This window comes from Centroberyx affinis, unplaced genomic scaffold, assembly GCF_046629955.1.
Source record: "Centroberyx affinis isolate AG114_WGS23_722 - 3 ecotype Tasmania unplaced genomic scaffold, CSIRO-AGI_Caff_v1 ptg005778l_1, whole genome shotgun sequence".
NCBI classification, from domain to species: domain Eukaryota; kingdom Metazoa; phylum Chordata; class Actinopteri; order Beryciformes; family Berycidae; genus Centroberyx; species Centroberyx affinis.
Genome location: NW_027282929.1, coordinates 24,511 through 50,913, shown reverse-complemented (window position 1 = coordinate 50,913; position 26,403 = coordinate 24,511). Strand labels below are relative to the sequence as shown.

Below are 26,403 nucleotides of genomic sequence, written 5' to 3'. Positions count from 1 at the left end.
CATCAAATGGGGGTCCGTGGCCCTAATGTGGACTAAATTATGGGTCCTTGATAAGAAAAAGGTTGAGAATCACTGCTTTAGATCAACTTCTATATACTGACCAACTTTTGATTTTGTGGCAGCATGTACCGATATCGTAAATAAACAAATGTATGGAAACACTGCTGTTCCAGAGGGGATTCAACAGACTGTACAGCTTTTATCTTTGCATTTGCAGCTGCCAATTCTGTTTCCAGAGCCAGAGCCAATCTTTCCACGTGAGACTCCAGCTCTGCTCCTGGTCTCTAATGCTTTTGATACAGAGCAGCAGGATGTGCTGTTGCTGCAGCATGCTCAGCTTCAGCCCTTTGAGTGATAATGCATTAGGGCTGGGCGATACGGACCAAAAATCATATCTCGGTATTTTTAGGCTGAATGGCGATACACGATATATATCTCGGTATTTTCTACAAAGTGGGCTAAATGTTCAGTTGTAAGTAGGGCTGGGCGATATGGACAAAATCAAATATCACAATATTTTTGACCAAATACCTCGATATCGATATTGCGGCAATATTGTAGGGATGACTATTGGTGCTTTCACAAAATATTTACACAATGAGATTTTTGATAAATAATCATCAGTAATGTGGATATAATGACTAAGTGGGTAAAGGCAAATAATAGAACAGCTAGAACAGTCTGGTAAGTTCAGAAAATGACATCACTTTACTGTAATGCAGCCTTTAAAACCAGGAAAAGACACTTATGCCATATCACCATATCACGATATTACCATATCCAAAATCTAAGACGATATCTAGTCTCATATCACGATATCGATATAATATCCATATATTGCCCAGCCCTATAATGCATCTGGCACTTCACATGGTAGTGCAAGTTCAACTCAATCTAGCCTCAATATCTGGTTATATCAGATATTGTTCACAACGCTCTCACAGGTATGGCTGAGGATGGGCTTGAGCCAAACACACTTCCACCCCTCAGCCCTGTCCCACACACACACACACACACACACACACACACACACACTTTCTCTCTCTCTCTCTCAGTCACCTTGAGGCTTCGGTCGGTGCGTCCGTGGCTGAGGATGGACACGGCACAGGTCAGCGGTGGGGGCCACCGGGGGGAAGGAACCAGGACCAGAGCGAGCAGCAGTCTGAAAAAACAAAACCAAAACCAAATGTGTTCATATGTGCCGATTTTTTTTTTTCCCATGTGCTAATTTTTTCTCTTATTACTGATGATTTTTACCTCTGCCAATAGAGTTGGACAGGAGTAATGTTTTCACCCCGTTCTGTCTGTCTGTTACTGGGACATCTCAAAAAGTTAAAAATGGATTTGCACAAAACTCTGTTAACTTTTCATACTGATTGGCCAAAGGGCTCATGGCAGTGGATGTGGGTTCTCACAAAAAAAAAAAAAGGCATATAACTTTCAAACGGATTCATGTAACACCATCAAACTTCACATGTTCTAGTGTTGGAACTGTCGTATGTTGGTTCTGTATGTTTATATGACCCTCTCCTGCTCTATTCTTATTTAGATTAGGGCTGGGCAATATATGGATATTACATCGATATCGTGATATGAGACTAGATATCGTCTTAGATTGTGGATATGGTAATATGGTGATATGGCATAAGTGTCTTTTCCTGGTTTTAAAGGCTGCATTACAGTAAAGTGATGTCATTTTCTGAACTTACCAGACTGTTCTAGCTGTTCTATTATTTGCCTTTACCCACTTAGTCATTATATCCACATTACTGATGATTATTTATCAAAAATCTCATTGTGTAAATATTTTGTGAAAGCACCAATAATCATCCCTGCAATATTAATCGATTAGTTGTCAACTATTAAATTAATCGCCAACTATTTTGATAATCGATTTATCGGTTTGAGTAACTTCTTAAGAAAAATAAGTCAAAATTCTCTGATTCCAGCTTCTTAAATGTGAATATTTTCTGGTTTCTTTACTCCTCTATGACAGTAAACTGAATATCTTTGGGTTGTGGACAAAACAAGACATTTGAGGACGTCATCTTGGGCTTTGGGAAACACTGATCCACATTTTTCACCATTTTCTGACATTTTATAGACCAAACAACTAATCGATTAATCGAGAAAATAATCCACAGATTAATCGACAATGAAAATAATCGTTAGCTGCAGCCCTACAATACTGTCGCGATATCGAGGTATTCGGTCAAAAATATCGTGATATTTCATTTTGTCCATATCGCCCAGCCCTAATTTAGATTCTGTTTTTCTTTGCTTTATCCTGTTACCGTTTGCTGTTGCAGTGACCTCATTTCCTCATAGCAATCTATAATGTTTCATCTAATCTGAAGGAGCAAAGAATCTGAGTTCAGGGGGGTGATTGGTGACTAAAACTACAAAAAAGTTGGAAACAATAGGGAGGAAAAAATCAGGAAATTAAAATAATAATAATAATAATAATAATAATAATAATAATAATACATTAGTCTTGTATAGCGCTTTTCTAGGTACTCAAAGACGCTTCACATGCAGGGTAAAATAAAAGACAAGAATAAAAGTAGGTAGTTAAAACTAGAGGAATCATGAGATGGATGGAAGGGAGAGAGAGGGAAGGAGGTTAAGGTAATACCTGTAGAGTCCTCGTCGGGCCGGGGCGCTGCTGTACTGCCCGCTGACCCCGGCTGCAGAGTCCCACATGGAGCTGCTGCTGGACTGCTGCTGCTGCAGACGGACACACAGGGGCAGGACCACCTCATGGAGCCGCTGAGGGGGGGAAATGATCAAATTCATTTTTAATACTTTTCCAGAGTTTCCAGGCCTGCGTAGGAAACCCTGAACTAAGTAAAAAGGCACGGGTCCATTCAAAAAAAGCATCCTATGTGATCGTGGCCAAAGTAAGGTGGTGTCCAGTCCTGTGCCATGGAAGAGGGAGCAGGTTTTCATTCCAACCGAACAAAGCCAAACCAGAGTTCCTCAATGAAATGAGCTGGTTTGGAGTGAAAACCTGCAGACTCTTCCATGGCACAGGACTGGACACTACAGACTTAGAGGGAACATTGGTCAAGACTTGAGATTTGCACGGTCACCCTGGCAGCCGTCCAGATGTGCTGCGGTCAGTCAGACTTGGAGCCAACACCTTCGTCTTCAGGACCTGACCAAACCACTTCCCACAGCCCCACACACCTGCCACCAAGCACCAACTAAGGGTGCAATCACACCTACTGTTTGTTTTCTTTGGTCCGAGCCATTTTAACGATGGACTTCTGTGCTCTTTGCCATACTTTACCTTCTCTGGTCTTCATACCAGGTAAGAACACATGAAGAAAAAGCTGAATATGAGCAGCAGTCCAGGCTGCGGTTTTCCCTTGGTTCATTTTAGAGGCTCTGCCTCTACTCTTAAGCCCTTGGATGCTGTTTACCATTCTGCTCTTAGGTTTATTACTGGTGATGTTTATAGCATTCATCACTGCATCCTGTATGAAAAAGTTGGGTGGTCTTCTCTGTCTGAGAGACGTGATAAGTAGGGCTGTGCAAAAAAATCGATACAGCTGAGTATTGCAATATATTTTTCCATGATACTGTATTGATTTTCCAGCCCCTCGTATCAATACATTAAAAAAAATGATTCATGTTTTAAACGGATTTAAAATGTCCTTAAATTTCCCTCAAATCCCTTTGAATTAAATAGTTTTGACTCAATTTGTCCGCTGAGTCATCAATATAATGTGATGAACATATTAGACTACCCAGGTGGTACACAGCAAGTTGTATTTTCAGCTCTATTTTTAAATTTTCAGTAAATTATGTAGAGTATTGCAATGTATCTCAATATGTATTGTATCGTGAGGTCCTTGCCAATACCCAGCCTTAGTGATCAGCATATGTATTTATTTATCTACAAGGCCCTTATTGGGAAGCTGCCATCTTATATCACATCTATACTAGACTGGTCCTTTGGATCACATCATACTCAGTCTGACTGGTTTTCACTGCAAGTCCCTAGAGTTTGTACTGAGCTTGGGAGATCTGCTTTTTGTTTTTATGCTCCGACCGCCTGGAACTCTTTGCAGAGCACCGTAAAAAATTTATACTTCAGTCACCCTTGGTCAATTTAAATCTATGATCACTAACCACTTAACTTCTGTTTGCACCTGTTTTAATTTATTTGTTTTTTTTATCTTGTATCCTGTATCTTTTATTATCTGTACATACATACTTGTTTTAATTAATTGTTTTTTGTATCTTGTGTCTTTTATTAACTGTACTTATATACTTGTTTGAATTGATTGTTTTATTTAATTGTATTTTTATTATTATTTTATATCTTTTATACTCAACATCATTGTAAATGAGGGCCACCCCTCAGTGATTTTCTCAAGTTTAAATAAAGGTAATAATAATAATAATTTTGTTAGGCTAGGCTTTCCAAGCATGAGTACCGGCTGCCTACCTGATATCAACATCCATCTCCTTACATCCTTAAAACTGTGTGACACAACGGTTGAACAATGAACAACACACTCATAAAACCATATGTTTAGGGGTCGTTTCCTGTAGTTGGTACAATTATCTTCTCACTTGTAACAAACTGCACCGTAATCCGCCTGGTAGAGAAGCGAGATCTGCTTTTTCAGGTGGTCCCAATCTGGTTATTCAGTTCGCACCCGAGTGTTCAGTTTTAATAGTTAATCAGTATTAAAGAAGATATATCATTAGAAATGGATAAAGTTCACAATAAGTGAAAAATTATTTGTTTGTCGTTTTGCCAAAGTTGTACTAAGAAAAATATGGTTGGTTTGTGATGTATTTAAATAAACACAAGGAGCGGTAAGCCTCCATTCATGAGCAACTTTAACTTGTAGAAATACAGTATGTTCACCATTTAGATTTACTTTTAGATGTTGATACAGATGTTGATATTTGGACAAATTATAACTTCCGATGCATGAGATCAAACATGGGACTGATGAGACTTTTTATTGCACTGGTATTTACTCCCTGTATGGTCTTATTGACTGATGTTCGTCTGGTACAGTGATTCTCAACCTTTTTCACATCAAGGACCCTAATTTAGTCCACATTAGAGCCACAGACCCCCATTTGATGAGATTTTGTCTCTCTGACCCAAATCTGAGAATATCTTTATTTTTAGATATGATTTTGTCCAGAATTCCATGACTATCTGTATTGTAGGTAGAGAGATAACAGTGAGTCTATGACCAAAATAGTCTTTCTTTTACATTTCTAATTGTGTTAACTTTTTGTAAATTGAATAATGCTATAGTTTAACAATTCATCAATTTGCTGGGGACCCCCTGGAACCCCCTCAAGGACCCCTGGTGGTCCCCGGACCCCACGTTGAGAACCACTGGTCTGGTATATGTTGTAGCATTCTGTGCGTTTCTAATGCGTACACCGCATGCAACTCAAATTTCGCTTATGGGACCATGGAGTTTGAATTGAATGTTTTCATAAATAGGATTAATATTATAATAGATAATATTTTTTGTTCGACCCTTGTACTGATGTCAAGTGTTACAGCAGGACGATGATGGGAGATACAGCGTGAAAAAACAGATCACGTAATTATATAAGCATATAACACATCAAATAATTAATAGACAGATAGACCGACACACACACACACACACACACACACACACACACACACACTCTCAAAGTACCTTGTGTATGTCATCCTTCAGCAGTGTACCACTGGTCAATATGATCTGTCTCAATGCTGGAAAGATAAAAAGATGTGAAGTGTTGTTACACCAGATTTACAGAAGAGAAGCTCAAATTTAATTCTTAAACACTCAATACAACATTAATTTGATTGATATAAACACATATGTGAAGGCTTCCTCTGTGCCAGTTTTATGTAACATCATAATTTCCCTGGATGATGAGGAAACCTTTCTAAAGCCGGCTTGGATTTAACAGTCCGTGTAGGTTTTCAGATCTGGAATTGGAAATCCTCTTTGTCTCATCAATAAAGTGGTTCTTCTATTTTGCCAGCAGGTTTGCATTCATGACTTAAAGGCATTTTAACATTACATTTGAGACCAGCTGGATGTCTGTAAAACAACAAAAATACTGAAAGCAACATCTCACCTCTGAGGGCGGACAAGCAAGTGTCCTGATTGGCCAGAAGATCTCCTTTCCTCTGGAGCGAAGGCCCGCCTCCATCCACCGCAGCCAGCGGCTTCGTCCGGCGAGGACCGGGCTTCCCTCCGGAAACCAGCAGGTCAGCTGACGGGCCGGCCCGGAGCTGGAGGCACAGCCAGACACAAAGGACGAAAGGTCCAGGTGGAGAAACGGTTTAGATGCTGCTGCATTCACATCATGTGGGAGAGACGGTGGACACTAGAAAATACAGTTTACCTGAGAAATCCTACTAGAAAATACAGTTTACCTGAGAAATCCTACTAGAAAATACAGTTTACCTCAGAAATCCTACTAGAAAATACAGTTTACCTGAGAAATCCTACTAGAAAATACAGTTTACCTGAGAAATCCTACTAGAAAATACAGTTTACCTGAGAAATCCTACTAGAAAATACAGTTTACCTGAGAAATCCTACTAGAAAATACAGTTTACCTGAGAAATCCTACTAGAAAATACAGTTTACCTGAGAAATCCTACTAGAAAATACAGTTTACCTCAGAAATCCTACTAGAAAGTACAGTTTACCTGAGAAATCCTACTAGAAAATACAGTTTACCTCAGAAATCCTACTAGAAAATACAGTTTACCTGAGCTTTCAGATGGGAAATCCTACGGAAAATACAGTTTACTTCAGCTTTGAGATGGTAAGTTCTACTTGGGATCTCAGGGTTTGGTCACAGAACTTGCAGCCAAGTAAAACAAATAAAACGAACAAAATGAATGATCTTCATCACATAAGTCATTTTGTAATCACAACTCTTAAAATGGCATGGCAGGACACAACTACTTGCTGGATTTTTGGTTTGTCATTACAGTGTCTGGTTTGCTGTAAAACATGAACTCAAATAAATATAATAATACCTCAGAAACATGTTACCTTACAGGCTTTACTGTCACCTCCATGTCTTGGTATTTGTTAGCTGGGACAGCAGTTCATTTCAAGTGACGTTTGACATTGTAAAGTTTGCATTTTAAAAGACGAGTAAATTAGGGCTGCAACTAACGATTATTTTCATTGTCGATTAATCTGTCGATTATTTTCTCGATTAATCGATTAGTTGTTTGGTCTATAAAATGTCCGAAAATGGTGAAAAATGTGGATCAGTGTTTCCCAAAGCCCAAGATGACGTCCTCAAATGTCTTGTTTTGTCCACAACCCAAAGATATTCAGTTTACTGTCATAGAGGAGGAAAGAAACCAGAAAATATTCACATTTAAGAAGCTGGAATCAGAGAATTTTGACTTATTTTTCTTAAAGAATTACTCAAACCGATTAATCGATTATCAAAATAGTTGGCGATTAATTTAATAGTTGACAACTAATCGATTAATCGTTGCAGCTCTAGAGTAAATCATATAATGTAAAAAGAGTAAATCTAATTACAAAATGATGGGGAAAATTCAACTAGATGAACACAGAAGTAAACGGGCTGTGTTTCTAAATGATAACGGTATTCTCCTGAAAAAAAAAATAGTATTCCTTGTGTGACTTCATCTGTAGTTAACTGATGCAAACCATGAGTGGGCAGCTTTTTTTTTTGGCATGAGATCTACATTTCACTTGATTACACGAAAAGTGACCTCAAGAATTCATTCATTTTCTCTACCCACTTACTTCTCTTCTCAGGATTCCCAGGAGAACACAGGGGGAGAACATGTGAACTCCACACAGAAAGGACAGGGAATCAAACCCGCAACCTTCTGGCTGAGATATGTATGACTGCACCTGAACACTGAACTGAAATGTATTCGACACACGTATATATCTTCAGAGACTTCGACGGGTGAGCTCACCTTGACAGACTCCGCCCCTGGCGTGATGTCACCCAGGAGGTGGCCAAACAGGAGTTCTGAGTGGGTGTGGCTTCCTTGAAGGATGTTGGTGGAGGCTCCGCCCACCTGGACCCAGAGCTCCAAGGTTCTGTAGACCGATACCCGCACTGAGCTGTGGGATGAAGGGAGGAGTTACATTAGAAACAAAAGGCTCAGCTGCCTACTAAGGATCTGGGGCCGGCTGCACAAAACACCTTAAGTTAAGATTTTCCTTAAAGTCCGAGTTGCACAAAACACCCTTAAGTCTTCTCCTTTCCTTAAAATGTTCACTTAAGTATTTAAGGTTTTCTCCTTATCTTGGTCTTATACTGAAGGAGTCCCTTAAAGTCAGTTAAACCGTCGCACAAAAGACCTTAGCGACCAAAGTAAGGAAAAAAAACTTAAGGTCCCTCTGACTCTATCTGAACCTCAACATGGCAGAGTTTATGGCCATAAATGAAGAAAATGAATTCAACCCGAGATATGGGATGATATGTATACTTCAACATACATATATACAAATACAGTATACTATCATATATACTTCAAAATACTACTTCTTGAATTAATTTTCGTTGCAATTTCCTCCCACATTCGTTGTTTTCTGTTTGCTGTTATTTGCGGATCAAATTTACTTTTCAGTTTGTGCTTTCTTTTATTGTATTCCTCCAGAAGTATAAACTTTTCCTCCTCTGACCAATTTGGTGTTCTTGTCTTCTTTTCTTCTGCCATTTTTTTTTACTATCTATAGGCCGACTGTGTGAGACGATAACAGGTATCACAAGCAAACAAACGGTCTCCATGGAAACTGTAGAATTTTACCGCTGTAAAATCTCTTCCACTTCAGTAAAAGCCTTAACGTTTTTCCTTAACTAAGGAAACCTTTTAAGGGATTCTGTGCAACACCCTGAAGGAAGTCCCTCAGCTAAGGAGAAATTAACCTATGTTCCTATGTTGTCATACTTAAGGAGAAAACTTAAGGTGTTTTGTGCAACCGGCCCCTGAAATAAAATGAATAGCTCACCCAAAAATGAACATTTGGTCATTATCTACTCACCCTAGGAAGTAATTAGGTGTTTATTGGACTTTTGGACCCACAGTAAAATCATCTGGCTTCCAAACACTTGGATTATGCCGTTTGAAAACCTTTTTTTTTTTGGAGCTCTAAAGAAACGATTTCCACTCACTCCGGTTGTTTTTCAGAAGGCTGCTACAGATCAGAGCTAGCAAACCCGCTGTGTGTTATACTGACATATGAACTGCAACCAGTGTTTCAACTGACATGAGGGTGAGCAGGTAACAGGGCTGAACAATTAATCGAAATTTTATCGAAATCGCAATATGGCCTCCTGCAATATTCAAATCGCAGGAGGCGCAATATTTGTTAAAGGTGAAATGTGTCAAAATATCATTTTAAAGTAAATATTGTGGTGCTGCAGAGATGTCCTGGCCTACACATCATATTCTACAGACTTAAGAAAACATCTTTGTTTGGTACAGATCCCCGCAAAAATCACACCAGAATCATTTTAATACGTTTTTCAATGAAAATGAGAATAATGATGTAAAAATGATCATTCCCTCTAATATCACAAATCATATCGCAATTGCTATATCAGTCAAAATAATCACAATTTTTCAAAATCGTTCAGCCCTAGTAGGTAATAAAAAAACCACACATGTTTGGGTTAACTATTCCTTTGTTGGTGAAAAGTGTCCCTGGTGAATAAATCAGTGAGGTCAGGCCTGGTGTACCTGAAGGCTCTCTGCTGTCCCAGAGTGGCTTCAGCTGGAGGCGTCCAGGCAGAGAGGGTCTGGGACAGCAGCCTCTGCAGGACAGTGGAGTACTGAACCATGCCACTGCGCACACTGCAACACACACACACACACACACACACACACACACACATCAACACATTAACACATCAACACAGTTATATTCTGCATTTGAATGAATATTTGAATAAGCACTTATGTCTGCTTCTGCTGGAAACATCTGTATATTACAACTGTAAATAACTGTCCAAACTTCCCACCCATACAGTCTGCTGAACATACATTTATATAATCCCACAACTTTTTACATTCTATTTTACTGCTGCACTGTTTTTATTGGTTATTTATTTATTTTATTTTCCATTTGTGTGTTTCTATTCTCTTCCATCTGTCTTTTCCCCTGCTGCATCCTGTTACATTTGCTGCTGCAATGACAATGAATGAATGAAAAAAAAAAAAAATGAGGAAAGTCTGTGTGATATGAAAATACACTGTACCAAAAAAGAAATATATGCAGTATGAAATACATAAAAACATTATACCAATATCAGGATATATGCAATATACAGTATAACAAATGAGAAAGAGTATGTGAATATCAAGAAAACAAACATGTTACTTTTTTGGATATGTTTCAGGATATGAAATATGTATATATAAGGAAGAGAAAAATTATTTCTCGTAAATGTAATGTGCAGTTAAAACATAATGTTTTGGCATCGCTTTCATCATCTCAGAAAATGTGTGTGTGTCTTTTTTTTTTTTTTTTTAAATGGTGGGAGAGAGGAGAAAAAAATATATATATAATACATATATTGAAGAATGAATAATAAATAGGTAATAAGGGAAGAATGAAAAATACATAAATAAATATATAAATAAATGGTTTGTAATTGATATTTAGAAGTGTGTGTGTGTGTGTGTGTGTGTCTCAGTACTCACGCTGTGATGAGAGCTGACAGAACCTCCAGTGTGTTGGTGTGTATGGAGGGCAGCACCAGCAGCCTCAGGCTTCCATCTCCTGTTAGATTCTGACACACACACACACACACACACACACACACACACACACACAGAAAGAAGGACACACACACACACACACACACACAGAGAAAGAAGGACACACAGTGTAAATTGAATACTTGAATTAAGATCACTAAAAGTTATTCTGCATAGTATGTGTGTGTGTGTGTGTGTTTGTGTGTGTGTGAACGCACCTCCTTGTTAAATGTTTCAAAGCCCCTTGGGGTTTTTTTTTTTTTATCTCACCTGTACAAATCAAAAGCAATCTGAATCTCTTCTCACTGTGTTTTTCTCATTGTATTTTTTGTATCTGTTTTCTCACTGTGCAAATAAATTAAAGTGATAATCATTGACATTTTCATATAAATAAATGCCTGTTTTGCTGCTCTGCACTGTAATATTTATTTATTTATATCTTTTTTTATTTTCTTTTAAATGTGATTTTAATGCACTTTTCACTTTCCTAATCCTCTTTTTCTACACTAGTTTCCTTTTTAAGTCTTTTCACTTTTTAATTGTACATTTTTTACCTTTACTGTGTTTTTTATCTCTCTGTAAAGCACTTTGAATTGCCTCAGTGTATGAAATGAGCTGCTGCCTTGCCTGCCTCTCCATTAGTGACTTGATATAACACAACAGGGATTCAACCTTTTGCTGCTCTGAACACCCGGTGTCAGGTGGCTCTTTCCCGGGAAAAAAAAATATCCTCTGGCGCACAGGAAGTGATGCGTTTTCACATTTCCTGTTTGTTTTCGAATAAAGGAAGAGAGCGCCACCTACCGAAACTCAAACTTCATCAACAGAAAATCCAAAGAACAAGACCGACCAGGATTCATAGTATTCCCATGATGTCACATGCATTTCCTGCCAGTATGGCGCTTTACAAAACACACTACCCAAAACTAGAGTTGTTCTGATACCGATACCAGTATTGGAAATGCCTCTGATACAGACTAACATGCTGGATCGGGTATTGGGTATCGAGTCTATGCACCGATCTGATATCACGTAATTTATTAGCCCCGAAAAAAATCTACTTTAAAGTAGTTTCACCCGAATAAAACGGCCGTTTACCCGGAAATCTATACTTATATACTAAATTTATACTGTTACTGTACTATTTAAAATTGTAAATGTCTTTTATTTTACTAAATTGTGGCTGCACTTTAACAGTTTTTTAAATTGAATTGTTATTTATTCCTAGATTTATTTATTTATGTTCTTTTTCAGTTATGACTGACTGTCAAACTAGATAATAAAGTTCCATGGTATTCATTCTCTGTATGTATTTGTTCATGTTTTACAAAGAGTTTAACCTGAGCCAGGCCAGCCAACAATGATAGCAATCATATCACATCCATACAGGGTTAGTAGTATACAGCTGTTAAAAAATAATAATAATAATATATATATATTTTTTTAACGCACTGGTATCGGATCGGTACTCGGTATCGGCCGATACGTAAATTCAGGTATCGGAATCGGTATCGGGAAGGAAAAAATGGTATCGGGACATCTCTAACCAAAACACTGAGGCCCAGAAACATCAGGAACATTCAGAAATAAGAAAATCCAAGCAGACGGTCTCTGCAGGGGCCAAACTCTGAGTTATGACTGAGTCGGATCATTTTTGGACGAGTTTATGCTATTTCAAGAGGGAAAATCCTGCTCAGTATGCCTTTAAAGCACTCAATTTCTTATATATGTATTAGTGTGTGTGTGTGTGTGTGTGTGTGTGTGTGTGTGTGTGTGTGTGTGTGTGCTCACTATGCTCCTGGAGCTGACGGCGAGGGCTCGACACACGAGGTTGAGCACCGGTCTGACCGGCAGGCGGACAGCTGAGGCTGGATCCACTCTGATGGATCAAAGAGAAACAAGAGAAACAAGAGAAAAAGAGAAACAAGAGAAACAAGAGAAACAAGAGAAACAAGTGATCGTCTATCGATCTGTTTCTAATGACAACAGATTCACAATCTTACATGTTGTTTATTAGTGTGCGTGCTGTAGCAGGAACAGTCTTGTGCACTCTTATATACTTCTAACTTCAGTGCACTGGCTTTCATACCGTTTAAGCCAGTGGTTCTCAACGTGGGGTCCGGGGACCACCGGGGGTCCTGACGGGGTTCCAGGGGGTCCCCAGCATATTTAGGAATTATTTAACTTCAGCATTATTTAATTTACAAGAAGTTAACACAATTAGACGATGTAGAAGAATGACTGTTTTGATCATAGTTTCTCTGTTATCTCTCTACCTACAATACATAGTCATGGGATTCTGGGCAAAATCATATCTAACAATAAAAATATTCTTTTGAGTTTGAGAGACAATATCTCATCAAATAGGGCCTGTGGCTCCAATGTGGACTAAATTAGGGTCCTTGATATGAAAAAGGTTGGGAATCACTGGTTTAAGCATCAACACTTTTCAACTTTTCAAATGTTCAGCTAGTTATGCATATGGATGCTTGTATTTTTGGTGTTGATACTGTTTTATATTCTTTTATGTCAAATTATTTTGCAATACTCACTAATGGTGGAATACGGAAGTGTAATGCATTCACCGGGGAAAAAAAAAATTGCCCTGTTTTTCCGAATTAACAAGATAATTATCTCAGAAAAACAGAGCAGAATTATTTTTTTCCATGAAAACTTTTCTCTGAATTCTGAGATAATTATCTCGTTAATTCAGAAAAACAGAGCATTTCCAAAAAAAAAAAAAAAAAAAAATCTGCTCTGTTTTCTGAGATAATTATCTCGTTAATTCAGAAAAACAGGGCAAAGTTTTTTTCCTCAAGTGAATGCATTACACTGCCATAGTGGAATGTTCAAAGCAGGTGATGACACTAAATGCCTTGGAACATATTCCATCATTTTAAAATAAATAAAGTCGTAAATATATTTATTCAAGACGACTTAAAGGTGTAATAAGCTAAACTGTTACCGCCCCATAGAACAAAATGGGGCTTTACATCTAGACTCCATGTGTCTAGCTCCTGGATCTTCACTGTAAATCTAATGTGTGTGTGTGTGTGTGTGTGTGTGTGTGTGTGTGTGTGTGTGTGTGTGTGTGTGTGTGTGTGTTCTACCTGAGTGTGTGTTTGAGCGCCAGGCAGACGGCGATGTATCTGTGCTGGAGCTGCAGCAGCAGGAGAGGATCCGATTGGTCGAGAGGAGGGAAGGGCAGCTCCACCCCGGGGCCTTCATACTGCACCGTTCCATCTGTCACAGAAAACTTTCATTCACATTTCAACTCAAACTGGGTCATCACAGCACAGAGAGAGGAAAACTATTACAACAAAAAACAACTTGAAGATGGAGCGTCTCTGTGAACTCCTGTGGCTGAACAAAGTAAAGGTTAGCAATATTGGGAGTTTAATTTATGATATATATGTGCATGATATGTAAATGTGCATTGTTGGTTTTATTGCCATGACGATGGATGTAAAGCTCTACAGCAGTGATTCTCAACTGTTTTCATATCAAGGACCCCCTTAGTTAGTCCACATTAGAGCCACGGACCCCCATTTTGATGAGATTTTGTCTCTCGGACCCAAATCTGAGAATATTTTTATTCTCAGATATGATTTTGTCCAGAATCCCATGACTATCTGTATTGTAGGTAGAGAGATAACAGAGAAACTATGATCAAAACAGTCATTCTTCCACATTCTCTAACTTCTTCTAAATGAAATAATGCTGAAGTTTAACAATTCATCAGTTTGCTGGGGACCCCCCTGGAACTCCCTCAAGGACCCCTGGTGGTCCCCGGACCCCACGTTGAGAACCACTGCTCTACAGTGAAGTGAGTGATGACATTTTCACCCAACTGGCAAAAACTAGGAACATATATAGCCGTAAGCGTCTTCGATAAGACAGACAAGACAAAAACATTACAGTAAAAACCTGCATAATATCCGAAATGAAAACCCTCACTGGTACCGAACTGTACCTGATTCTGAACCCTGGTACATCTGAGCCAGCAGGCCATTGGCTGAGGCCAGCAAGCAGTGAATCTGATTGGCCCAGCCCTCCGCTCTGCCGGCACCCACCGCTCTCTCCAACACTCCACCGAGACAGGGCAGGCGACCGTAACACTGACAGGCCATCTGAGAGAGAGGGAGAGAGAGAGAGAGAGAGAGAGAGAGAAGAGAGAGAGAGAGAGAGAGAGAGAGAGAGAGAGAGAGAGAGAGAGAGAGAGAGAGAGAGAGAGCCAGAGAGAGAGAGAGAGAGAGAGAGAGAGAGAGAGAGAGAGAGAGAGAGGGGGGGGGAGAGAGAGAGAGAGAGAGAGAGAGGGAGAGAGAGAGAGAGAGAGAGAAGAGAGAGAAGAGAGAGAGAGAGAGAGAGAGAGAGAGAGAGGAGAGAGAGAGAGAGAGAGGGAGAGGGAGAGAGGAGAGGGAGAGGGAGAGAGAGAGAGAGAGAGAGAGAGAGAGAGGGAGAGGGAGAGGGAGAGGGAGAGAGAGAGAGAGAGAGAGAGAGATATGTTTATAAGGAAAATATAATAAAACAAGCCTCAGGAATTTGTTATCTAAACACTGATAATCACAAACCTCTTGTGTTTTCTTGTTGGAACTGTCCATTTTGGAGAGGAAGTAGGCTCCCAGTTTGTCCTGTAAGGGAAGACATCAGTGATTCTCAACCTTTTTCATATCAAGGACCCTAATCTAGTCCACATTAAGGCCACGGACCCCCACTTGATGAGATTTTGTCTCTCTGACCCAAATCTGAGAATATTTTTACAGTCAGATATGATTTTGTCCAGAATTCCATGACTGTCTGTATTGCAGGTAGAGAGATAACAGAGAAACTATCTCATCTTACCTTCTTTCAATTTGTGACCAAAATTTCATCACAAAAATAACGAAAACATAACATGCCAAGCCGTTTGATGGACGTTTTTAAACCAAAGTACTTTACAGCGGTGGTTCTCAACGTGGGGTCCGGGGACCACCAGGGGTCCTGAGGGGGTTCCAGGGGGTCCCCAGGAAATTGATGAATTGTTAAACTTCAGCATTATTTAATTTAGAAGAAGTTAACACAATTAGAGAATGTAGAGGAAAAGACTGTTTTGATCATAGTTTCTCTGTTATCTCTCTACCTGCAATACAGATAGACATGGAATTCTGGACAAAATCATATCTGGACAATAAAAATATTCTCAGATTTGGGTCAGAGAGACAAAATCTCATCAAATGGGGGTCCATGGTTCTAATGTGGACTTAACTCTCTCTCAAAATATAGTCATCTCTCTTTATGCCTCTCCGTCTCTCTCTCTATAAATATATATCTCTGTCTGTCTGTCTCTCTGTCTGTCGGTCTCTCTGTCTGTCTGTCTGTCTCTCTGTCTGTCGGTCTCTCTGTCTGTCTCTCTGTCTGTCTGTCTCTCTGTCTCTCTCTCTGTCTCTCTGTCTGTCTCTCTGTCTGTCTCTCTTACCTTGAGGGATCCACAGGCTCTGGGGTAGTAGGTCATACAGGCAGTCATCCCCTCCATGGCTGCCAGCTCACACTGGGATCACAGGCAGAAAACAAGAAGAAAATAGCAGTGTCAGGGTTACTAGGGGGGGGGGGGGGGGGGGGGGGTCATATGACACAAAAACCCTCCATTGAATCCAATACAAATGCTTTCAATGAAACCATGGTAAATATGCATAATATTTCATTCACTCTAATGGTGTTTATATTATATAATATAACATGTTGGTATATTTCCTGCTCTTCAAACACCAAATGATCGTCATGATCTTCAGAAAAGTTCTAATGAAAAGAGTCTGAAATGAAATGTCTTGGTAATAAAATAACACAGATGAGCAGTACAAAGTGTGCAGACTAATTTCCATTTTAGTCTTTATTTCTGTCCAAATAGGGCTGGGCGATAATTCAATATTATGGTTTATCGTCTTTCAGTGGAATCATATCATGATGATATGAAGATGTTTTGATATCCTGACACACATTTCTGCTGTCTGAATTGATGATGACGAGCAAATTTTACTTAAAAACTCTGATAAAATGAGGTATGGCAGGAATATTATTTGAATATTTCAGTTTTGTTTGACATCACACCTAACATCACCATCCGGTTCAATGAGATGAACATTAATTTGATTATTTAACGTGATTTTGCATACATGAACCATATCGTGATATATATTGATATCGAGAAAAATCCTTATGATTATCATGATATTGATTTGAACCATATCGCCCAGCCCTATATGTCAAGAACATTTTCTGTGGGACCTGCATGCTTTTCTGTGTTTTCCAGCATGTATATTTGTACGTTTGTTTGTTACGTTGCCATGGCAACTTCCTCTCCCTGTGAACATGACCCGCCTACCATCCTATCTTCCAATATCTGCCACTCCATCTGCAGGCACCTTATGGCAGCCTTCATTATGAACCCTCCACCTTTCCCATGTCCATAGTTAGTCCCTCACCTCGGTCTTGAGGCCCAGCAGAGAGGTGAGGATGCCCAGGATGGAGTTGAGGCCGACGTCCCGGGCCAGCTCGGCTAGCTGGGCCGAGTACTGCAGCAAGTCCTGCAGGACGCTCACCGCCAGCTGGATGGTCTGGACTGGAGCCTGGGACTGGAGGACAGGACAGAGATGGACAGAGAGAAGAGAAGAGAGGAGAGAGGAGAGGAGAGCAGAGGGATTGGGAGGAGCAATCGGAAAAGGACAGAGGATGAGATAAGAGGCGGAGTTTAGAAAGGAGATTTGGGGGGGGGGGGGGGGGGGGGGGGGGGGGGGGCACATCACAAACAAGCAGTGGTGGAAGAAGTACTCTGATCCTTTACTTAAGTAAAAGTACCAATACAGCAATGTAAAAATACTCCATTACAAGTAAAAGTCCTGCATGAAAAATCCTACTTCAGTAAAAGTACATAAGTATTAGCAGCAAAATGTAGTTAAAGTATTAAAGTAAAAGTAGTGGTTTGGTCCCTCTGACTGATATTTTATTATATATGACATCATTAGATTATTAATACTGAAGCATCAGTGTGTAAGCAGCAGCATGTTACTGTTGTAGCTGCTGGAGGTGGAGCTAGTTTGAACTACTTTATATACAGTTAGCTAGTTTAGTCCAGTGGTTCCCAACCTAGGGGTCGGGCCCCTCCAAAGGGTCACCGGATAAATCTGAGGGGTCGTGAGATGATTAATGGGAGAGGAAAGAAGAAAAAACAAAGTTCTGATACACAAATCTGTTTTCAGTTTTTGGACTTTTTCTCTAATCTTTGATTTTTGCTGAAATATTGGATCATTTGAACATTTATTGAAATGAAACCATGTGAGGTTTAGAGGGAAAAATCACTATTTGGTGGAGCTGTTAACAACTCATAGACATCTGAAATGTGACCCGACTACACACTGCTTTTTGTAAGACGTCAAAAGCCAAAAAGGTTGGAAACCACTGGTTTCATCTTTAACAATGTGTTGTATTTTAAAAGCTTGTTATATTATCCATTGTGTCAAATCTCCATCTGAAAAGTAACTAAAGCTGTCAAATAAATGTAGTGGAGTAGAAAGTACAATATTTCCCTCTGAAATGTAGTGGAGTGGAAGTATAAAGTAGCATCAAATGGAAATACTCAAGTAAAGTACAAGTATCTCAAAATTGTACGTAAGTACAGTACTTGAGTAAATGTACTTAGTTACTTTCCACCTCTGCAAACAAGAGAGAGTGTTCCTGTGCCTCTCACCTGTATGACCTGCTGCAGTGAGCGCAGCCAGGAGAGGCAGTGCTGCTGGAACAGATCACTGGAGCTGTCCTTAACAAGCATGGAGAGCAGGCAGAGACCTTCGAACCTACACACACACACACACACACACACACACACACACACACACACACACACACACACACACACACACACACACACACACACACACACACACACACACACACACACACACACACACAGGGAGGGAGAGAGATATGGATACACACTCCTCTCTGCACAACACCTGGCTCCGGTGTGTTCCGCTCTCTCTAGTATGAAGAGAATGTCACACCGAACTCCATTCAAATGTCTGACATGAAACTCATTTGTCATACACAGAGTATAATAACATTTAAACTTGAAATAAGTGTTCCTTGGTGTATCTATTGGCTGTATGCCCAATTGAAGAAACGGTCCATATTTTATGAAGTATGTACTAGGGCTGGGCGATAATTCAATTCATTCATTATCGTTTATCGTCTTTCAGTGGAATAATATCATGATGATATGAAGATATTTTAATATCCTGACACACATTTCTGCTGTCTGAATTGATGATGACAAGCAAATTTTACTTAAAAACTCTCATAAAATGAGGTATGGTAGGAATATTATTTGAATATTTCTGTTTTGTTTGACATCACACCTAACATCACCATTCGGTTCAATGAGATGAACATTAATTTGATTATTTAACGTGATTTTGCATACATGAACCATATCGTGATATATATTGATATAAAGAAAAATCCTTATGATTATCATGATATTGATTTCAACCATATCGCCCAGCCCTAATATGTACATTTGATAAGCAAGGCCACATTAAACGGTCTTAGTTTTGAATAGTATTTGGCGTGATGTTCTCTCCATCCATACGGATATAAAACGTCATCATCACCTGTTCTCATACGGAAAGGTTAATGACAGTGAGGATAACATGAATAACATAAAATACATCATGTTACACATTATTAACATACAGTACATAATGTTAAGAGTAAAAGAATTATATGAAGATAATAAAATATTAAACGTGAATTTTCTCACTTTGTCTTGCTCGAGCCCAGTTTGGCATTGCTGAAACCCACGAGACCCCCGACGGCGCTCGCGCCCTGCGGATTGATAAAGAAACACGGTAATGAAATAGATGACAACAAATATATAACGTTAGCGACATCTCAGCTCCTGCCCCCAGACCTCCTGCTGCTCCTCCACATGTCAGCACAGAGAACAACAAAGCCACCCAGAGAGACCGTAAAGCTAACTGGTCTCTCCCCCCCCCCGGTTAACCGGCTCTACCTGCGTCGGGAACACGCCATGTTCCCGGTAGTTCGCCAACAGAGCCGGTAAATGCTCCGGACGCTGCTCTTTCAGGACGGACACCAAACCCTCTGTTAGTCGCATGTTGGAGGGGCCGTGGTGCAGCCAAGCCGACGTCGCCATCTTGCCTGTCCGCCACGCCGTACGTCATCACGGCGCGACGGGATGACGGCGTATTTGTGAGCTCTTTGTTGATGTTCCTCCGGTTTCCTGTTGGTGTAGAGGAGCGCTGACCTACCCGAAGCAAGCATTTAGTCCCCTAAACTTTACTCTGTGTTGATGAATAGCGTTTTAAAGCAGGGAAGTGTGTGTAGCAGCTACTAACGGTAAAGCTAATAGAGCCGTTAGCCGAGTACCGATGGCTAACGAGCGACTCCGAGCCCTGGAGGAGGTGGAGAAGGAGATAGCGACGACGCTCCAGTGTGCCGGTGAGGTTTTGATCACTTGAACATATCGATTAACTGATTCAACCTGGGATTAACTGTCAGTGAGAGCCTAAAGATTGTTTTAAACCCTTTACCAGATTTGTGAATCTTTTTTTATCTATTTGTGAAAACAGAGTAAAGGCTGATTTCACTGTTTTTCCCCCCTCTATATACACACAATAAAACATATGGGCTAGATCAAAAACTACTGTATTTAGACTGGTCCAACCTGGGCTAAATTGTCAGTGAGAGCTTAAAGATTGTTTAAGACCGTTTATCAGATTTGTGAAACTTTTTTTATCTATTTGTGAAAACAGAGTAAAGGCTGATTTCACAGTTTCTTCTCAACACAGAAGAAAATATATGGTCTAGATCAAAAACGACTGCATCTAGACTGGTCCAACCTGGACTAAATTCGTTTGACACTCAAATTCAAACAGAGGTTTTCATAGCTATCTCTTTAGTACTTGCTGTAGTTGTACTTGATATTAATGTGCAGTTGTGCATGGCTGTATGTAGTTTCACGCCCTTCTCTCTTGTCCGGGGAGAAATTCACAAATCTGGAAAACAAAAAGGGTCTTAAATGATCTTTAGGGACTCATTTACAATTTAGCCCAGGTTGGACCAGTCTAATTTACAGTCGTTTTTGATCTATCTAGACCAGTGTTTCTCAACGTGGGGTCCGGGGACCACCAGGGGTCCTTGAGGGGGTTCCAGGGGGTCCCCAGCAAACTGATGAATTGTTAAACTTCACCATTATTTCATTTAAGTTACAATTAGAGAATGTAGAAGAATGACTGTTTTGATCATAGTTTCTTTGTTATCTCTCTACCTACAATACAGACAGTCATGGAAGTCTCAGATTTGAGTGTGAGAGAGAAAATCTCATCAAATGGGGGTCAGTGGCTCTAATGTGGACTAAATTAGGGTCCTCGATATAAAAAAAAGGTTGAGAACCATTGATCTAGACCATATATTTTCTTCTGTGTGTTGAGAAAAAACAGTGAAATCAGCCTTTACTCTGTTTTCACACATAGATAAAAAAAAGATTCACAAATCTGGTAAAGGGTTTAAAACAATCTTTAGGCTCTCACTGACAGCTTAGCCCAGGTTGGACTTGTGAAATCCTCTGTTTGAATTTGAATGTCAAACGAATATCAAATATCATGCTGTCTTTACCGCGGTGAAATTCACAGCATTCAAAAAAAAATAAATAAAATGTAAAGCTGCCTTGCTCATAGACAAACATACAAACCTGGTAGAACATGACTTAGTATCTTTTCTGAATCGTTAGGATCCACAGACTGCACTCAATACACAACGTCAACTTTTAGTCTTCTTCTCCAGCTAAATACACGGTAGTGAGCAGTGTGTGCACTAATTGTGAGAGGTTTCATTTTATTGATACAAAGTGCTGCTTGGTAGGTTACATGTATTCAAAGTAACTCTACATAATTTACTGAAAATGTAAAAAATAGAGCTGAAAATACAACTTGCTGTGTACCACCTGGTAGTCTAATATGTTCATCACATTATATTGATGACTCAGCAGACAGATTGAGTCAAAACTATTTAATTCAAAGGGATTTGAGGGAAATTTAAGGACATTTTAAATCTGTTTAAAACATGAATAATTTTTTTTAAATGTATCGATACGAGGGGCTGGGAAACCGATACAGTATCATGGAAAAAAAATATTGCAATACTCAGCTGTATCGATTTTTTTTGCACAGCCCTACTTCAAAGATTCCGGAAAATTACCGAGTCACATTTTATGAAGTTTGTACTTGTCGATGAATAAGTTCACGTTACATTGCTATATTGCGATATTTTAACAGAAAACGGCACACATGGGGGCTGTAAGTTACTCAAAATGTATAAATGGGTAAAAGCATTTAGGTTTTGTTTTATTACTCTTTTCATGTATCCTTGACTAAAAAATACCCTGAAATATTGCTATAGAAGTGTCCAGTCTGTGATTGATTCTGATAAAACATCACAATATTTTTGACCAAATACCTCGATATTGATATTGCGGCAATATTGTAGGGATGACTATTGGTGCTTTCACAAAATATTTACACAATGAGATTTTTGATAAATAATCATCAGTAATGTGGATATAATGACTAAGTGGGTAAAGGCAAATAATAGAACAGCTAGAACAGTCTGGTAAGTTCAGAAAATGACATCACTTTACTGTAATGCAGCCTTTAAAACCAGGAAAAGACACTTATGCCATATCACCATATTACCATATCCAAAATCTAAGACGATATCTAGTCTCATATCACGATATCGATATAATATCCATATATTGCCCAGCCCTAGCTGTAGTAAAAAGTTTGACTGTGCAGAATTATGTTTCATTTTGAGTCACATATCTTTCAAACTATGGCATTGTCTTGCTAGAATGTAAAGAGAAATTAAAAAATGTCTTTACAAAGTGCAAATAATATCATTTGGGTGGAGAGCTTGTGAAATTGTCTCATTAGTGATTACTACAGCAGAATAAAACAGAGCTGATATCACCATTCATTGTTTCTGCCCCATGATACCTGTTGTCACCAATATATTGAATTTGGACACACTGTCCCGTCCCGTCCCGTCCCGTCCCGTCCCGTCCCGTCCCGTCCCCTCTCCTCTCCTCCAGGTAATATTGTCCTGGAGCTTTCCAAAGACAAGCACAACGCCAGCTTCCTGGACAGACAGCTGGTCCAGTTCCAGAGCTCCGTCAGCAGAGTGGAGAACGAGCTGAGCGGCCAGATCCGCTACCTCACACAGGTCAGAGGCCACCACACACACACACACACACACACACACACACACACACACACGCTACACAGGAAACACACGCATCATCACCGTTTGGCATTTATACCGAGTGAAACATACAAAGTGCAAGCAGTCCTGATATTTGTATTTCACATTTCACATTTAACCTCATTTATGATAGTTAATATTCGGGTTAGACTGATATATGGGTCTGACAAAAAATGGTATCTGGTCCAGTGTGACATGATGAATATGAGGTAGGGCTGAACAATTAATCGAAATTTTATCAAAATCTCAATATGGCCTACTGCAATTTTCAAATCGCAGGAGCAGCAATATTTGTTAAAGGTGAAATGTGTCAAAATAGCATTTTAAAGTAAATATTGTGGTGCTGCAGAGATGTCCTGGCCTACACATCATATTCTACAGACTTAAGAAAACATCTTTGTTTGGTACAGATCCCCGCAAAAATCACACCATAATCATTTTAATACATTTTTCAATGAAAATGAGAATAATGATGTAAAAATGATCATTCCCTCTAATATCGCAAATCATATCGCAATTGCAATATCAGTCAAAATAATCGCAATTAGATATTTTTTCAAAATCGTTCAGCCCTATTATATATGTTCAATAAATAAAGACTGTCCTTGCAATGATAAAACAAAGTTTATTGGCGGAGGCAAACGACCGAATAAAAACTAGTTATTTCTAGTTTCTGTTTCCATTCATATTTTCCTCATTTGATGTATTGTAGTTCACATAATTGGATGAAAACCAAAGCTAGTGACGATCAGAGTAGCCTGGTAACTTTCTTTTTTCTCTCCCCAGGTGGCGACCGGTCAGCCTCATGAAGGCTCCACATACTCAGCCAGGAAGGACTGTCAGATGGCCCTGAACAGAGCCGAGTACGCCAAGGTCAAACTGGGAGAGCTGGGACGGACCTGTGAAATCATGCTGGACCAACAGACATAAGAGAGAAGGGGGGGGGGGGTAAGGGGCTGTGATCATAGACAATGTTTTGTTTTGTTTTTTTTGCCTTTTTGTCTTTATTAGGCAGATCAAAGTAAAGGGAGACAGAGAGGGGGAGGAAGGTCCTGGGCTGGATCTGAACCAGGGACATTGTGTTCACATGGTGTGCGCCTTAGACCAGTGATTCTCAACCTTTTTCATATCAAGGACCCCTAATTTAGTCCACATTAAAGCCACGGACCCCCATTTGATGAGATTTTGTCTCTCAAACCCAAATCTGAGAACATATTTATTGTTAGATATGATTTTGTCCAGAATCCCATGACTATCTGTATTGTAGGTAGAGAGATAACAGAGAAACTATGATCAGAACAGTCATTCTTCTACATTCTCTAATTGTGTTCACTTCTTGTAAATTAAATAATGAAGTTTAACAATTCATCAATTTTCTGGGGACCCCCTGGAACCCCGTCAAGGACCCCCGGTGGTCCCCGGACCCCACGTTGATGATGACTGAGTCACCAGGACGCCCCGACACGCCCCAGTGTTCACAGACTAGCTGTATTTATATGCAGATATGCCCATCTTTGATTGAAAGGCACAAGGAAGGGGATTCTGGGAAATGTAGGAAATCACTAACGAGGCAGGTTGATGGAAAGCAGGTTCACCAAAACCTCATTACAAAATAACTCCTGGATCCTACTGAACATAGGGCTGGGTGATAATTCAGTATGATCGTTTATCGTCTTTCAGTGGAATCATATCGTGATGATATGAAGATATTTTAATATCATGACACACATTTCTGCTGTCTAAACTGATGATGACAAGCAAATTTTACTTAAAAACTCTGATAAAATGAGGTATGTTAGGAATATTATTTGAAAATTTCTGTTTTGTTTGACATCACACCTAACATTACCATTTGGTTCAATGAGATGAACATTAATTTGATTATTTAACGTGATTTTGCATACATGAACCATATCGTGATACATATTGATATCGAGAAAAATCCTTATGATTATCGTGATATTGATTTCAACCATATCGCCCAGCCCTAACTGAACATTACATTATATTTCTGATGATATACGTATTATCAGATTCTTGGTGATATTGTTCTGTCCAGCACACACACACACACACACACACACACACACACACACACACACGCATCTTTGGACAAGAGCTTTTTCATAACATTGTAAAATATATTTGTTATTTTTTTGCATCACTTCATGACCTCATGTCGTTCTTCACTTGGCAGGTGTGTATTAGTAAAGTTGTGTATTAATATTCTCAGACAGACAAAGAAGGAGACATTTGACAACTATGTAGGTTAACTGTTTTTCTTATTTTTTTTTATAATTTCTAAAATGCAGTACAAAATAAAGAAGCAACATTTTCTCAAATGTTTTTCACATTTTAATCATTTTTACACTTTTTATCTTGTCATTTTTATTCCATTTTCTTGACTAAAATAACATATTGCTTATACAGTATCTTGGTTTTCTTAATAACAATATACTTTATCTTACTGTAATTGTGAATTATTTAATAAACCAGGTAGTATTTTAAGTATTCTTCTATCAATCTCAATTTTGATGATAATAGCTGTAGTATCTTAAAATTGTCCTTGGATTAAAAAAAAATCTGACCTGATACATAATCTATAAACTGACATGATTGCGTGCGTCGTCATGGATACAAAAACAAAGGGAACAAATAGTTTTTCAGATTCTTTTTTTTTTTTTTTCATTGGACAGACAGATGGGAGAACCACCAGTTTTGATTTACAAAACCAAAAAAAAAAAAAAAAAATCCTTAATATAAAGAATCTAAAAGCATTGTGTGTCTATGCACTAGTGTGTGTGTGTGTTACACTCTACAGCCTGACAGCACACACACTAACACACACACACACACACACACACACGTCTGTTTGGCAGAGAAGCTAACAGGACAGACATGGTGTCCTGCTGAAACCATAACCAGCAGCCAGACCTGGGTCAAATAGAGGCAAATATTTTTTTTCTTGTTTTGCAACATTCATTTTTCCCCGCTTAAAGGACCAGATGGATGGAGTTTGTCACAGGTATTGATATTTAGCACCAGGCCAAATTCATCCAATCAGATAATGTCTGAAAGTTAAGATAACTTGCCAAATCAAAAACAGAATTATACTAGAAGGCAAACTCCACCCACCTGGCACTTCAGGTTGACTAAGCCAGTGATTTAGTCCACATTAGGGCCACAAACTCCCATTTGATGAGATTTTGTCTCTCGGACCCAAATCTGAGAATATATTTATTGTTATATATCATTTTGTCCAGAATCCCATGACTGTCTGTATTGTAGGTAGAGAGATAACAGAGAAACTATGATCAAAACAGTCATTC

At 39.2% G+C, this 26,403-nt stretch overlaps 2 protein-coding genes across 2 annotated transcripts in view; one reads left to right on the top strand and one right to left on the bottom strand.

Annotated features, from left to right (window-relative positions):
• The window catches only part of pelp1 (proline, glutamate and leucine rich protein 1), a 30,933-nt gene extending 10,983 nt beyond the window's left edge, over positions 1-19,950 (bottom strand). Inside the window, exons 1-16 of the mRNA XM_071547287.1 lie at positions 19,806-19,950; positions 19,554-19,618; positions 18,483-18,588; positions 17,221-17,370; positions 16,218-16,289; positions 15,334-15,393; positions 14,736-14,892; positions 13,873-14,005; positions 12,554-12,641; positions 10,706-10,794; positions 9,743-9,856; positions 7,970-8,120; positions 6,121-6,277; positions 5,691-5,746; positions 2,636-2,769; positions 1,060-1,162 (exon numbers count right to left, since the gene is read on the bottom strand). Coding sequence (XP_071403388.1) covers positions 1,060-1,162; positions 2,636-2,769; positions 5,691-5,746; positions 6,121-6,277; positions 7,970-8,120; positions 9,743-9,856; positions 10,706-10,794; positions 12,554-12,641; positions 13,873-14,005; positions 14,736-14,892; positions 15,334-15,393; positions 16,218-16,289; positions 17,221-17,370; positions 18,483-18,588; positions 19,554-19,618; positions 19,806-19,949 — 1,779 coding nt within the window. The 5' untranslated portion in view covers position 19,950. The remainder of the gene's footprint in view (positions 1-1,059; positions 1,163-2,635; positions 2,770-5,690; positions 5,747-6,120; positions 6,278-7,969; positions 8,121-9,742; positions 9,857-10,705; positions 10,795-12,553; positions 12,642-13,872; positions 14,006-14,735; positions 14,893-15,333; positions 15,394-16,217; positions 16,290-17,220; positions 17,371-18,482; positions 18,589-19,553; positions 19,619-19,805) is intronic.
• Positions 19,951-20,044: 94 nt separating this feature from the next.
• On the top strand, positions 20,045-24,022 carry med11 (mediator complex subunit 11). The gene is made up of 3 exons (XM_071547288.1): positions 20,045-20,254; positions 22,905-23,035; positions 23,861-24,022. The coding sequence occupies exons 1-3, from the start codon at positions 20,185-20,187 to the stop codon at positions 24,002-24,004; spliced, it is 345 nt and encodes a 114-aa protein (XP_071403389.1). The 5' UTR covers positions 20,045-20,184; the 3' UTR covers positions 24,005-24,022.
• Positions 24,023-26,403: the final 2,381 nt, after the last annotated feature.